The 14,432-nt window shown below is 42.2% G+C and overlaps 1 protein-coding gene and 1 long non-coding RNA gene across 4 annotated transcripts in view; one reads left to right on the top strand and one right to left on the bottom strand.

Moving 5' to 3' along the window:
* Nucleotide 1: 1 nt before the first annotated feature.
* Nucleotides 2–11,450, top strand: LOC123830482. Of its 2 annotated transcripts, XR_006787775.1 has the most exons (4): nucleotides 2–134; nucleotides 3,321–3,524; nucleotides 6,474–6,678; nucleotides 11,325–11,418. It is a non-coding gene; the product is annotated as an uncharacterized LOC123830482 (long non-coding RNA). The 2 variants fall into 2 exon arrangements; XR_006787776.1 differs by lacking the exon at nucleotides 6,474–6,678 and having other exon boundaries at nucleotides 11,325–11,450.
* The window catches only part of ORC1 (origin recognition complex subunit 1), a 30,928-nt gene continuing 18,521 nt past the window's right edge, over nucleotides 2,026–14,432 (bottom strand). For both annotated transcript variants that reach the window (XM_045856757.1, XM_045856767.1), the window contains 8 exons: nucleotides 13,953–14,054; nucleotides 13,316–13,487; nucleotides 11,837–11,944; nucleotides 11,385–11,534; nucleotides 10,096–10,215; nucleotides 5,575–5,744; nucleotides 4,963–5,050; nucleotides 2,026–3,500 (listed from right to left, as the gene is read on the bottom strand). In XM_045856757.1, the coding sequence (XP_045712713.1) occupies nucleotides 3,306–3,500; nucleotides 4,963–5,050; nucleotides 5,575–5,744; nucleotides 10,096–10,215; nucleotides 11,385–11,534; nucleotides 11,837–11,944; nucleotides 13,316–13,487; nucleotides 13,953–14,054 (1,105 nt within the window). In that variant the 3' untranslated portion in view covers nucleotides 2,026–3,305. The remainder of the gene's footprint in view (nucleotides 3,501–4,962; nucleotides 5,051–5,574; nucleotides 5,745–10,095; nucleotides 10,216–11,384; nucleotides 11,535–11,836; nucleotides 11,945–13,315; nucleotides 13,488–13,952; nucleotides 14,055–14,432) is intronic.

The raw sequence follows: 14,432 nt of genomic DNA, 5'->3' as shown, positions 1-14,432 counted from the left end.
GCAAGGCTAAGCGGGTGTGGCGCCCCAACAGGTGATTCCAAGGGTGGAGTTCCGAGTGCACCCGCAGTACAGGGCTCGATTTGCGGGCCGGTGGGCAGTTCCGGGATGTCCACCAGCTTACGCAAGAACAGCAGGTGCGTCATCTGTCCTTGCCCAATTACAGCTTCTCCGCCAAGTTCCTCCCAGCCCTCGGCTCGCTCGCACTAGCAGGCCCCACTCCCCGCTCCGCCGTCTTCGCGTGGGGGCGGGAGTAGCGCAGACCTCACCCTGCGGGGCTAGCTTCGCAGCCTGTCACCTTCTTAGTCCTGTGTTTTGTCTCCAGGGAAATGTAAATGTAGCTCACCATATTTTTAACCATTTATCATGTGAACGTACTTTTTCCAATGAGAAGGTGGGTTAAAGACTTAAGATATAACAGGCAGTAGGTGCTCATTGGACCTTTTCGTGAAGTCACTTCAGAGAGTTTAACACCAAGTTTGTATTCCTTTACCCTGCCGGGCAGTAATAAGATGGTTACAGAGAACCTTCCATCTGAAACAAACCTTGCAACTCACTCCTTATCTCTTCAACTTTGAAATTATGTTCTGTAACGGTTTGAAAAAACCTTGCAGTTGCCTTGGACAAGCTTTTCCATCTGTTGCTTTTGGATGGTTGCCCAAAGAGACCGACTTCAGCATTTTAAAATAGAAGTTTCACTCCCACTTTTCTTATGAAGTATTTAACATATATCCCAAGATACACGATACTTCACATTTGCTAGAATGCAAGCTCCACTATTCTCTAAGTCATTTCCAGTGTTTAAAGAACCGCATGGTACATAGTAGGCACTCAATAAAAATAGTTCCTATTTCTGGTGTGAATTAACATGAGCACCAACTACAAGTTTAGGGAAAAAAAACCCAGCACAATACAGTTGAAACAACTTATATATCTTTCGTGTTGCAAACCCTTCCTAAAGAACTACCTCCTCTCCCGAGCTTGGTATTTATTACTCTAGTCTTTATTCCTAGTTCCATTATGTGTATTTATGTGTGTATATATATATATATACCCTTAAATAACCCATAGTTTTGTTGCAAGCTTTAGCATTGTATCTTCAATTTCTTTATGTACTCAACCATTTGTAAACTTTATCCAGTTAATTTTCATTTCTGTATTTTATAGTATGAAAATAATTCACTTTTCTAATGGCTTGCCATTACAGTACAATGAACATTCTTGTGTACAACTCCTAGGTACATAATGTGTTTTCCTGGGTTATATACCTAGGAGTGGAATAGCTGACTCAGAATTACTGCATTTTGCAGATTATATACCAATTATGTACAAAATATGTTTCAGTTTACACTCCCATAAGAGGGGCAGTTGGGTTCTAACTTTTCATGTCATCATTGGAAGGTTTTCTAATAGACGTAAAAGGGTTTTGAATTGCAGGGCTCTTTTAGTATGTTTCCATTTTGTTGGCCATTCGTTTTTCTTATTCTGTAGATGACTTATTTACCCATTTTCCTTTCAAAATATCATGTAATTCTTTAAAATATCAATAGTGATCTAAGTCCATTATATGTATATAAATATTTGTATATACATCAATGTGCATTTTTCTTGAACCATTAGTTGTAGACATTTCACTCAAATTTTTCATGATTCTAAAAATTCTACACAATTTATCAAAATTTAACATTTATATACTAGTATACCTATTATAAATGTTTACAATTATTTATATCTCTTAAATATATAAACCCAATCAAGATTCACAGTGCATTTAGCTCTCATTTATTTTCCTTTAGTTTAGAATAATTCCTCCATTTTGTCTTTTGTGATATTATTTTTGAAGAGGGATAGTTGCTTTGTAGAATATTTCCCCCACAATTTTGATTTAGCTGATCATTTTCTCATCAACAGATTCAAGTCAAAAATTTCTGGCAGGACTCTTACAGTATTATATGGGTGATGTTTTTCTCATGAGGATGCTTGAGATGTCAGTTTGTCCCATTGTTGGTTTTTATGTAAATATGAGAATTAACTTGCAAAGTTATACAAAAACCCTGCCAAGATTTTGATTGGAATTGATTTTTATTTAGAGATTAATTACCTTTTTATTAGCTTTATTCCTAGGTACCTTATATTTCCTGTGCCGTCTAAGTCTCTTTCATTTAAAGATTTGTTTTTAGGATAAACAGTACTCCTTAAAATTTACATTTTCTAGCTCTTTGTTGCTGGAGATTCCTTATCACTAGTATTATTTCCAGCATTTCTTTCTCATATACTAAGTTTGTTGTCACTCATGTTGTTCAAAACTTAAAAAACACATAAGGACATACAGTGAAAGTCTTCCCTTAACCCCTGCTCATAGCCATCCATTTCTTTCCCAGAGGCAACCAATAAACCAATTTTTTATATATTCTCCCAAAACTGTATCAATAAAAGTAATTGTATGCAGATATTTATATGTGAGGGGAGACCAAAAAACCCCTTGGAATTTACTTATAAAAAATTGTGTATTTATTCTTACACGTTTAAACTTCAGTTACCTTCCAAGTACTCTCCATTTAATGCAACACACCTATGTAAATGTTTTTTTCCACTGATCAAAACAGTTTTTGAACTTCTTAATTTTGATGCCTTTTGGTGCTTCTGACATTTTTTTGTTTCACTCCTTCCACATGGGCAAAATGTTTCCCTTTGAGGACTTTTTTCATCCGGAGAACCAAAATAAAGTTGCTCAGGACAAGATCCAGTGAACAGGGAGGGTGGGGCACAGGGATTGTGCAATTTTTGGTCAAAACTGCTGAACATTCAGCACAGCGCAGGCAGGTGCACTTGTAAATCACCCACCATGAAACGGGCAAACACACTAAAAGAGTCTTCAAAAAAAATTCACTGAAGTTGAAGGCAGCTTCTCATGCCAGCTGGTACACTGATACAGAAGGGGGGACATTGGTACATTGATACACTCACTCAGTGGGGGAGGCCTGCCCTTCAGAAGATAAATCCAGGTTTGTTTAGGGTCCCCCCTTGTGTATGGTATGTCACCGCTAAATAAGTGGCAGTGCTTCTAACAGAAATAAAAGTCAGAAGGAGGGCCTATTGTAGGAAGGATGGTATGGTTTTATAATCTGATGTTTGTAATGACTATACATTTCCCAAACACTGTGGGAAAAGAAAAGTCGTTAATAGAAAATTACAAATTACACAGTAGCCATTTCCCTTCAGTATACTTTCCTACAATTCCATGTGCTTAGAAAAAGAAAATCAGGCTCTTTAAAAACAGCAGCTCCCAGTCCTTCCTTTGAAGCCCTTCACTCTTCTTTCAGGGCATACAGCACATCGCCCTGGCTCACATTGAGTCGCACACGAAGGAGCAGGTCATTCCTGCTGGACTCCACAAGGAGGAGGCGGCAGGAGCCCAGCTGAGAGCACACCGCCATGGTCTCTGACATGGTGGGGTACGGCAGCCCCTCCATCCTGCACAGCTCCACATGTTGCCTGTACACCTGGAAACAAAAAGCAAATCCAAGGTCAGTTCCTGGAAAAGTTAGAGAGAGATACTTCTAGATCTATGTCGGATCATTTATTTCCTCTTTCGGGGAAATCAGACACTTCTTGGCCAGGATACTTAATACCTGAGAAGGCAACCGTGGGTGCCCCAGTGGGGCGCAAACGAGGGACAGAACGCAATACGGACTTTGGAATTGGGAGTAGCAGGTCTGAATCCTGGTTCTACCAATTACCTAAGTATGACACCTGGGTGAGTTATCTCAGTTTCTGAGCTTCAGTTTTATCTATTAAATGTATTGTATCTCTTGAGTTAATGGATATAAAATGTCTAGTATTGAGGTTGTGATACACACAGTTCTAGTATCCAGGGCTGAGAGTTCCACAATTGAGATTGTCATAATTCAAGTCAAATTTTGCTATAAGGCATTTTTCTTAGTAGACACAGTGTAGAGATGCCAACACATGGCCCTTGCAAAGGCACAAAGGCACAGACAATGAATAAACAGAAGCAGGAGGATAGCTGGAAGCATAGATTCCTACCTAAAACCCCAAGTAGGTCAGGCAAGTCTGTAGTACCTTCTGGTTACTCTCTCTTCTATTTACAAATCTACCTTCCACCCCCAACACCCACCAATACCAGAAGCTTTTCAGGAGCAGAGATATTAACCAATTTAGCTTGGGGCCCCTAATTCACATCACAGCTAATGAGACATTGTAGATGTTTGGGAAATGTTTGCAAACTAAAATGGAAATGACTCTGCAAATGAGCTGTTTCAGGCTCTAAGAAGGAAAATAATGGGCAAAACACGATCAGCAACTAAATGTTTAAGAAAGAATTTAAAGTAACCGATCAGCAACTAAATGTTTAAGAAAGAATTTAAAGTAAAGCTGAAAGCAAGTCAAGAAGTACCTGGAAGGAAATGTTCTCCTGCACGTCTGAAACACCCGCACACACAGATGCACACGCTCCCGGTACACACTCCAACACCTTTAACAATTCACCTTCTGAGGGAGCCACCGCTGGTGGACTCCAGTTTAAGTAAACCACTCTAAGGCATGAGCTCGCACGCTTCCTTTTACTCTATACAATTGAAACTATGCCCAAAGAATGCTCAGATGGACCTTGGTGATTTTAAACATGGCTTATTCTGAAAGTCTTGCCCCTAGTACACTACATACGCTATATTATGGCAGTACCTTTTGACATGTTCATCTTTGAACCTCCCACTCCTAAAATAGTATCTGGCACATAGTAAACCTTCAATCTAATACGTAGAAACCAGGTGCTAAAGGTCTCTTCTCATGCAACTCAATAAAACATCACATAAAAATAGGTGTTGGTTTGAAGTTCTTTCACATTATTATCAGGTTGTCACAAATTGTTACACAGTGACTGAAATGCCCATGTATTTTTAAGGCACTAGACAAAAATCTAGGATTTGAAAAAAGATTGATCACCTGTTGAAATGTTGCTTCCTCCAGTCCTGATCGATGGAATTCTGCAAGGAGGGCTCTCAGGAAGCTCTGTTCCATAACCGAGGAATTTCTTAAAGGAAATAAAGAGATGTGAATTCTCAGTAAGTGGCTACACCAACATGGAGAGGAAAGCCAAATAAAACTTCTCTGCATCTTTAGAGACAGAAAAAACCTGGGGACTACTTGCTCCTGTATTATTCAGTAAGGGTCCCCCTAACCTCCTAAAAGTCAAAATGACATAATAAATGCCACTTTGGAAGCAAGGGGCACAGCAACTGCATCTGGAAAGGCACCAGCACCCCCATCTCATGAGCTGAGCACACCCATCAGTGTGCGACAGGTAGCCTATTTCTCGTTCTCACGGCACGTCACTGAACACCCACACTGTAACTCAGTTCATGGAAATTCTCCTACTGTACTAGGTTTACATCCCTGACTATGTCCCTCAAGAAAAAGGACAGCGTCTTCAACAAATGCAGGGGGAATGAGTAAAAGCTTTTGAAAGGGAAACATGCTTCCACGGCCTTCCCAGACTGCGGCCCTATCCAGTGGTCTTCCAAAGAGGCCCAGGGCCAGGAAGCAGAAGCATCTTACTTGATGGCAGTAACGTATGACGATGAAAACATCTCCTCCACCGCTTCCAGTAAGTGGGCTACAGTGACCAGGCCAGGGGAGTCAGGCTTCCGGCAGGAGAACTCGCAGATCTCCGTGGCACGCCTACAGATGTCCAGGCAGCGCCTTGCATCTCCAGAGAGGGCTGCTACCTTCAAGAGGGAACATTTTATTCCTTGAGTTCCCCTTGCCATATCAGCCCAGGAGAAAAACCAACAGATTCCGTGTTCAACTAAAAAAGTAAAGGCAATGCTGGAAATGGACTTAAGCCATGAAGGTAAGCACTCAGTCCTGGCTGGGAACCCAGAAGCCAGACATAAATCATCACAGGCACGTGCTGCTTAGCAATGGGATGCTCTCTGAGAAATGCCATCAGGTGATTTCGTTGCCGTGCAAACATCTAAGTACATTTACACGCCTACATGGTATACTTTTTAGTAGAAAAAAATACACCTTAAATGATTAGTAAATACATACACTAGTAACAGTCTTTTATTATCAAGTATTGTGTATTATAAATTATTGTATATGCTAAACGTTTACAGAACTGGCAGCACAGTGGGTTTGCTTATAGCAGTATCACCACAAACACATCTCACAATGGCTATGACATCACTGGGCAATAAGGGTTTTTCAGCTTCATTATAATGTTATGGGCCCACTGTCATATAAGCGGTCCTTTGTTGATCAAAATGTTATTATGCAGCACATAACTTTGTACTGTGCCTGGGACTCCTTTCTACGTCCAAACCTTTGTCTTGGTTTTACAAATAACTCCACAGTGGGAAAGGCAGAAATTCTTGGCTTTATTTATATTAGGGACCCATGACCCATGATCACACTGAAACATCTGGAAACACACGGATTCTCATTCCTTGCAGGATGAGAAAAAAATGTGCCCTCAGAAGCAGCCGGGGAAGGCCAAGAGACAAAATAGGCGGGGCCTATTCTGGAGGTAAAGCCACAGCTGGGACTCCCTCACAGCATGTGGTGACTTTTGGAGACGGCCTGGCCAATGGTCCAACAGCCAGCATCAGGAGGGAAGGAGGCCACAAACCTGGGGAACCCAGAGGAGTCTGTGGTTAGGTGAGTCAGACCAACCCACACTGCCAGCAGCTCAGCTGTTGCTCCTTCCTCTGCATGTGCACAGAGGCTGAGGGGCTCTTGGGCTCCCTTCACAAGGAAGCTTATCCTCTCTCCCAAGCTTATTTAGGCCACTTGCAATTTAAATTTCACTGAGGGAATTCTGGGACTCACTGTGGACTGCATTCCCAGTACTTGCCAACAGTCCTGACCATTCGCCTGACAACCATCTCAGGTGACATCCTGCCTAATGACATGCCAAAATGATGATTTCTTTCCAAAATCCATACTACATTAACTTTGAAAAAAAAAAAAAAAAGCAAATTATATAGGCACATATATAGATAGATATACATATCTCTACACACACACACGAAGACAAAAAATAGTCCTGGCTGGTGTGGCTCAGTGGATTGAATGCTGGCCTGTGCCTGGGTTACAGACCAGGTCCCCAGTAGGGGGCACTCGAGGGACAACCACACATTGATGTTTCTCTCCCTCTCTTTCTCCCTCCCTCCCCCTTTCTAAAAATAAAACAATTAAAAAAAAATCTTTAAAAAAAAATAAAAAATTGTTTCTGGGAAGTAGGATTACAGGAGTTTTTCAATGTTTTTGTGTATACTGTTTTCAGATTTTAAATTTAAGACATTCAAAACAAAAATATCAGTTTTCCAGTAACCTAAGACAGAAACTGAGTATCAGTTTATATTCTTCCCTTCCTGTAATCTCCCAGAGATCCAGGTGGTAAGGATGTTTCCCTGTCGTATCTTTCTTCCAATCAACATTCCCATGGCCTTGGGAAGCAGTACTGTGTTAATAGCGTGGACTCAAGCTGCTGCACAGGCCTAAAAACAAAATGCACAGGGAACCCTGGGAGGCAAGAAAACACCCCAAACAGTCCTCACCCTGAGACTATCTGTGAACCTTGGTGACCATAAGCATCCCTTTTGACTCCTGCTGTGATGACAGAGACAAAAGAAAAAGCTTGGTCCCACCCAACATGCAATCTGAAAGAAGACCCTGCATGATCTTGGGAGTTGACCTCAGTATGAGGGTGAATGAGAGACTCATCATGCAGAAGGAATGGCAAGAAAAATGACCTGTTTAGACCTTGGTCGAAGTGATGAAGAGTAAAAAAACTCACTGAGTCTTTTCAGTCACAAGCCTTCACATGGATGTCTATCTCCTAAAAACCTCAAGTGGAAAATTTTTGTTTCAAAATGGTGCCGGTTGATAGTACCCTTTGGTAACTGACAGAAGCAATAACAAATTCTACATGAACTCAACTTCAACCGAGGCCTCAACTAATTCTCAAATAAAGCTCTAAGGAAAACGAGCATACAGGAAAAAAATGAAACAAAACAAAGAAAACTAGACAGAATAACAAGGAAACAAGGCCATATACGCATGGGAACCAGCAATCAATACAAGTGGACTCACAAAGACTTTCTAATTATAGGAGACAGAATACAAAATAGGTATGTTTCCTTATGTGTAAAGAAATAAAAGAGAGGTTTGAAATTGCAGGCAACAGTTTTGGGTGAAAACATTCAAATCTGATGTCTTCTGAAACCTTATTGAAAGACCAAGAACCATAAATAAAGGAAGCAATAGGAGTAAACAATATAGTTCTGCAGTTGGAAAGAGGTGGCAGAGTAGTGGCTGATTTAGTAGACTGAAGAAACACAAGAATAAGCCAGTAATGAGGAATCTAAAAGCAAATCTAAACCACACTGAAAATCTATAAAATGCTCAGGTTTAGTGGTATTAGAATTAGAGGTAAAGGGGGAAGTCTGACTAAAGTAAGGAGTAGTTAAGAAACTGATGCCCTATACCAGGAGTCAGCAAACTATGACCCGCCACACATTTTTGTAAATAAAGTTTTACTGGAATACAGCTATGCGTATTCCTTTACCCATTGTGCATGGCTGCTTTTGGTGATGCAAGGGCAGAGTTGAGCACTAGGACCACTGAAGGGACAGTTTAGGGCTCTGTAAGAAAATTTTGTGTCATGTTAATTTGTACTGTTTGCATAAAACTGTTTGCCCTGGAGATGGTCCCTCTCAGACTATGGCAAGAGACCCAAGATTTATTCTCAAACAAGAATGAACAAAGTCTCTAGACCAAAGACATTAGTAATTACGGCAGGGAAGGGGATGTCCCTCGACATTTACATGCTGAACTGACTCCGGCCCACCTCACCCACCTCTGGAACACTGCCCTCCAGACAGCGCACAGGAAGCCTGCTATGGGAAATCTGACCATCCCCATGGGAAACTACTCAAGATATGGAAACTGGCCAGTCGGATGATCCCAGTGAAACTCCCAGTGAAGCAGTTCCACTCATGTGCTCAGAGCTCCCAATTAGCTTTGTAATCTCCATTCTTACACCTGAGTGGACAACCAAAACATCTGAGGAAAGTAAGAATGCAAGAAAAACCAACAGACAAAAGTATCGTGGAGGAAAAGGAAGAAGACAGCCTCATTAAATAGGGTGGCATAAAAAAATGACCATTTGGAGAAAAAAAAAAGAACTTTTAGAAATTGCATTACAGCAGAATTAAAAAAACTCTCCTCACTAGAAGGGTTTGATGGTAACTCTGGGGATCTGAGAAAGCAAAGCTTGGAGACAAGTACCTATCTGGCTCACCTGACCCCAGAACCTAACACAAGAAGTGGCCAGCTCTGAGCAGGTGTTATATACACGTGCTGCTGCTATAGGCAGAGTTCACATCTTCTCGGGCAAGACACTAGAAATGGAAATATGTTTATAATTCTTGCAGATGCTGAAATACTGTGGATGTGTGGTTTCTTGCCTTCAGCTTGAGGGAGGTATTTAACCCACTTTATTCCTGAGCAGCCTCACAGACTAGTCTTGGCGGAATCTCGTTGAGCATTCTATTCTCCCAGTGACCCTGGAGGACACAGGTAGTCCAAATCTCATACCTACGCTAGGCAGTTACAGACATGATTGAATTTAATTCTCACAACGACCCTACGAGGTGACTAGTATTAGTCTCATCTTCCAGAAAAGTAATCAAAGGCACAGGAAGTTTTAAAGTATTAATAACTTTCCTAAAACCTCCGCATGCCTATTAAGTGTCAGAGCCAGAATTCAAACCTGGGATCTATTTAACTATTCTTCCCTTTTCATTCTGTAAAGCTTCCTGCTTCCTGAATCAATTAATCTTCATTTGTATATAAGCCCACCATAGTCATAGCTTTCTAATCAATTATACAGTGAGATTTCAGGAATTTTTCAGAACTTTGTTTCTACATTTTATATTTGTTTTTATAGGACTTCCTAAATTTCTCTTCATACCTGGAGTATGCAGCACAAAGCTGTACACCAACAGGTGCTTAGCAGAGAACTGCCAACTGGTTTGTAGGTACTACTAGGATCTCTGGAGGGTGACTTACCTTCCTGGCTACCAGCTGGATGGCATCATCCTCAAAGGCCTTTAAATGTCTGAGTCGGGACACGAGGATCTGCTGCAGTTGCCTGTAAGTGTATGGCTGGAAGCACATCCTGGTGAGACCCTGGGGAGCCAAGATGACAAAGGAACAAGTTCACTGATTGCCCTCTCTGACAACCCTGGTGGAAAGCCACCCACTAGTCCCTAGACCCAATTCCTAGGTCCCACATAACACTTCACAGAATCCATGCTGGGACTACCACTGCTTCCAGCTCTTCGTTACTGACAATGGCCAGTGGTATCCTGTAGGGCAGTAGTTTTCAACTACTTTTCATTTAGTTTAAAAGATCCTTTTATTCTACCAAATCATTGCGAAGTAAACAGAAGTAGAGGCGCTCCAGTTAAAGTGGGCAGGAGGACCTTCAGCTCTGGGATCTGTGCAGGCACAGCCCCTGGTGTCACTCATCACGCTTGTGAGGACCAGATGCCAAGCTTCCTGCTGAACCACGTGCGGGTCCGGGAGGGCAGAGACCACGTCTGCCTTGCTCACTGCTACGGTCTAGGCATCTTACACTGCGTGGGAAGGATAAGTACTTAAATATACTTTAAAAATGATTAAACCTCCAGGGCTCTGCAGTTCTAGAGTGAACAGGTTAGCAAAACATCAAGATACGTTTGCAGCACATCATGTAATGATGACATATTTAATTCCAACTTAAAATGGTAAGAATTTCTGGCTGGTGTAGCTCAGTGGATTGAGCGCAGGCTGAAAACCAAAGCATCACAGGTTTGATTCCCAGTCAGGGCACGTGCCTGGGTTGCAGGCCATGGCCCCTAGCAACCACACATTGATGTTTCTCTCTCTCTTTCTCCCTTCCTTCCCTCTCTAAAAATAAATAAATAAAATCTTTTAAAAAATGGTAAGAATTTCAGGAACCATAATTTCTTTCTTTTTAAAAAAAGATTTTATTTATTTTTAGAGACAGGGGAAAGGAGAAAGAGAGGGAGGGAAACAACAAAGTGTGAGAGCAACACCAATGGGCTCCCTCTCACACATCTACAACTGGGGACCTGGCCCACAACCCAGGCATGTTCCAACCCAGGTGGAATCAAACCACCAACCTTTCCATTCCCAGGCCAGTGCTCAATCCACCTAGCCACACCAGCCAGGGCATGAACCGTATTTCTTACTTTTCCCGTTTATTTGAATTTCCTATGTATTCATTTTTGCAGAATTTCTTGGCCCCCCTTCTGGATCTGTAAGAACAGCTTGAGAATGGCCCTAGGACCTACCAGTCGGCTGGACACCCGGTTCATCATGATGCGCTCTGGCAGGTCCATGGTGTTGGCAATGGTCAGGACCACAAGCCGGGCCTCCTTGTGAGTGGGCCAGTCAAAGAGATTGTACATTACGTCTTGTTTCTGAGTCCACAGAAGGTCAAGCTGCCAGGAAATTAAGAGCGAGATGCAGGGTCAACCACAGAGACCTGTTCACTGTGGTTGAACATAGGCCAGGGCCCCAGAACATAGACCTGTTACCATCGCTTTAACAGCATGTGTTTCTCAGGTCATGTCCCCAAAGCAGCAAGGAAATCAATGGGCATGTGCCTCTGGCGACCAGAGAGCAGGCTACAACAAATGAAGAGGGGAGCCATAACTCCCCCCCCGCCCAGTTATTTGCTCCCAGAACATCAGTCAAGAACCACACCCCTTCTCTACCAGTCCTCCTATGGGCATCTCCTTACCTCGTCCACAAGCAGCACAGTGGTTTCCTGAGAGGTTCCTCGGGTGCAAAATCGCTTTGCCAGCAGTTCTACTGCATGGTTAGCTGTTGCCTTTTGGCCTGTCATCTTCTGCATTAGGGGAAAATAAGTGGTAAAGCATAAGGACTTTCCTCCCCCAGGCTTACAGTTAAATCTGCAAATAGAGGAAGCTATTTAGTCTGAGGACTTCAGGATCCTATACGCTGACTCTGCCTTCTACTCTAGTCTAACCTAAACACGGAAGGAGAAGAGAAGGCAGTAAAACAGAAGATAAAGTCTGTGTGATTGAAATGCAAATGAGGCACAGACTGGTCCCAAAAGACACTCCAAAATCATTACTTCATGACTCTATTTAAAACCGGACATAATTTGTTATGACAACTTATGAACAATAGAGCGAGGTTCAAACTCTGGCCTACCTCTAATCCCTTTTCTATTTTTTGCCACACTGCCTCCTATGTGTGAATAGTTCCCACCATGTTAGTAAGTACTGGCTTCTAGTCATTCATATCGAGCTCCTAGACTTTAAGATGCTTGAGGGTAGGAATTCTGCTTTCTTTGCCCTTGCTATCTCTATATAAAGGGCAATGCCTGGTATGTTGAAAATATTTCTGGCATTGGCTAGTGTGACTCAGTAGACTGAGCATCCACCTGTGAACCAAAAGGTCACTGGTTCAATTCCAGGTCGGGGTTCATGGATTGTGGGCCAGGTCCCCAGCTGGGGCGTGCAAGAGGCATCTGGTCCATGTTCTTCTCACACATCAATGTTTCTCTCCCTCTCTTCCCCTCTCTCTAAAAATAAATAAATAAAATCTAAATAACAACAACAACTTTGAGATTGGCCAAAAAGTTCTTTTGGTTTTGTTAGATGGCTCTAGTAGCACTTAGCTGTCTTTAACTTCATTTGAAACAATTTTGTTACATTGTATTGTGACAGCTGTCCTATCAGTGTGCATTAAAAAAAACATCAAAATTGGTGAATTTCTGTGTAGCCATTTTAATATTGAAGATGGAAGAAAATAAGCAACATTTTCAGCTTTACTCTTTCAAGAAAGGTAAAAACACAACTAAATGCAAGAAAAAATTTGTGCAGTGTATGGAGAACGTGCTGTGACCAGTCAAACGTGTCAAAAGTGGTTTTGGGAAGTTTCACGCTGGAGATTTCTCACTGGGCGATGCTCCACGGCCGGGTAGACCAGTTGAAGTTGACAGCGATCAAATCAAGACATTAACCAAGAACAATCAATGTTATACCACGTGGGAGATAGCCAACATACTGAAAATATCCAAATCAGTAAAGTTACTGGTGAAAGTGAAAAATGTGCCTTTTATTTTATGGAAAAAACTACAGACTTTTTGGCCAACCCAATATGCCACATGCACAGAATTAAGTAAATATTTCTCTTTTCATGTGCCACCGAGAAACTGTGTTTTCCAAAAAGCCCAAACTGCTTTGCTTACCTGCAAGATTTGCACATAGACTTGGTGGGGCTCTGTCAGCTTCATGCCATTGACTTCAATGTACTGAAAGGGAGGAACATCCTTTGCTTGGGCTGCCTGCTGCAGGCAGTGTATCACCTCGTGCACAGTGGCAGTCTTCCCTGTCCCAGGCACCCCAGAGATATACATGCACCTAGGTAAGAAGGGAAGACGCGTAGGTTAGGCCCGTGCCAGCTGCCTCACGTTATCACCAGCTAGGAGTGTGCAAATGTGTGCTGAAGGAAGGGCCAAGACCCCTAAAACGTGGAGGTGGGGGCAGTAAGGGTCATTCTAGGAAGCTGGTCAGAGCAGGACCTGTTTCCGTAGCATCATTCATTCCATAAGCAATGCTGCATGCAAACTGCCTACCCAAAGGCCAGTTTCATTTTCCTCTAAAAACAAACAAACAAACAAACAAAAAAGCCCCCCCAAAACAAACAGAATTTCTATTCCCACAGAATGACTTTGACAACAAAAGCTGCTTCAGAGGCTTCAGCAACAACTTTGCCTGTTCTCCTGACACCGGGGAAAGGCCTTGTGGTTGAACTATGACACCTGAGGGGATGTACTAATAGGCGTGGTCTCCCTCGATCATCCTGCCTGGCTCAGCAGGACTCACCCTCCAGTATGGTCAAGGAGTTTGCTTTCCACAAAGTTGTAGATATCTTGAAATTCTTTTTCCCGACAGGGAAGTGAGTCAGGAACAGCAGAAACATGCAGACTAAATAACGAAAAAGAAGGACTTCAGAAGCATTTCACCATCTACTCAATAATAAATGGAAAAGACTTATCTATAGTTTCTATATAAAACCTTGATTACAAATCCAAGGGAATATCTTCGCTCTCAATTCACTTCATGTGGCCTCCTAATCCCTTTTTCCACCCAAATCACCAACTCAGTGGTTCTAACCAAAGGTATATATCACCTGGGAAGCTTTCTCCAAATCACATGGGTAGACCTCATCCCACAAGAGATTCTAATTCAGTTGATTTCTGGCAGGATGTAGGCTTGTGTATTTTGAAAAAGTCCCAACATAATTCTAAAGGGTTCCATTAACTGAGAAGCAGTGTCCTGACTAATCACCTTCCACCCCTGAGA

The sequence above is a fragment of the Phyllostomus hastatus genome, unplaced genomic scaffold (genome assembly GCF_019186645.2).
Source record: "Phyllostomus hastatus isolate PE091 unplaced genomic scaffold, TTU_PhHast_1.1 phas_contig_147, whole genome shotgun sequence".
In the NCBI taxonomy this organism is placed as follows: Eukaryota; Metazoa; Chordata; class Mammalia; order Chiroptera; family Phyllostomidae; genus Phyllostomus; species Phyllostomus hastatus.
This window is presented reverse-complemented; position numbering and strand designations above follow the sequence as displayed.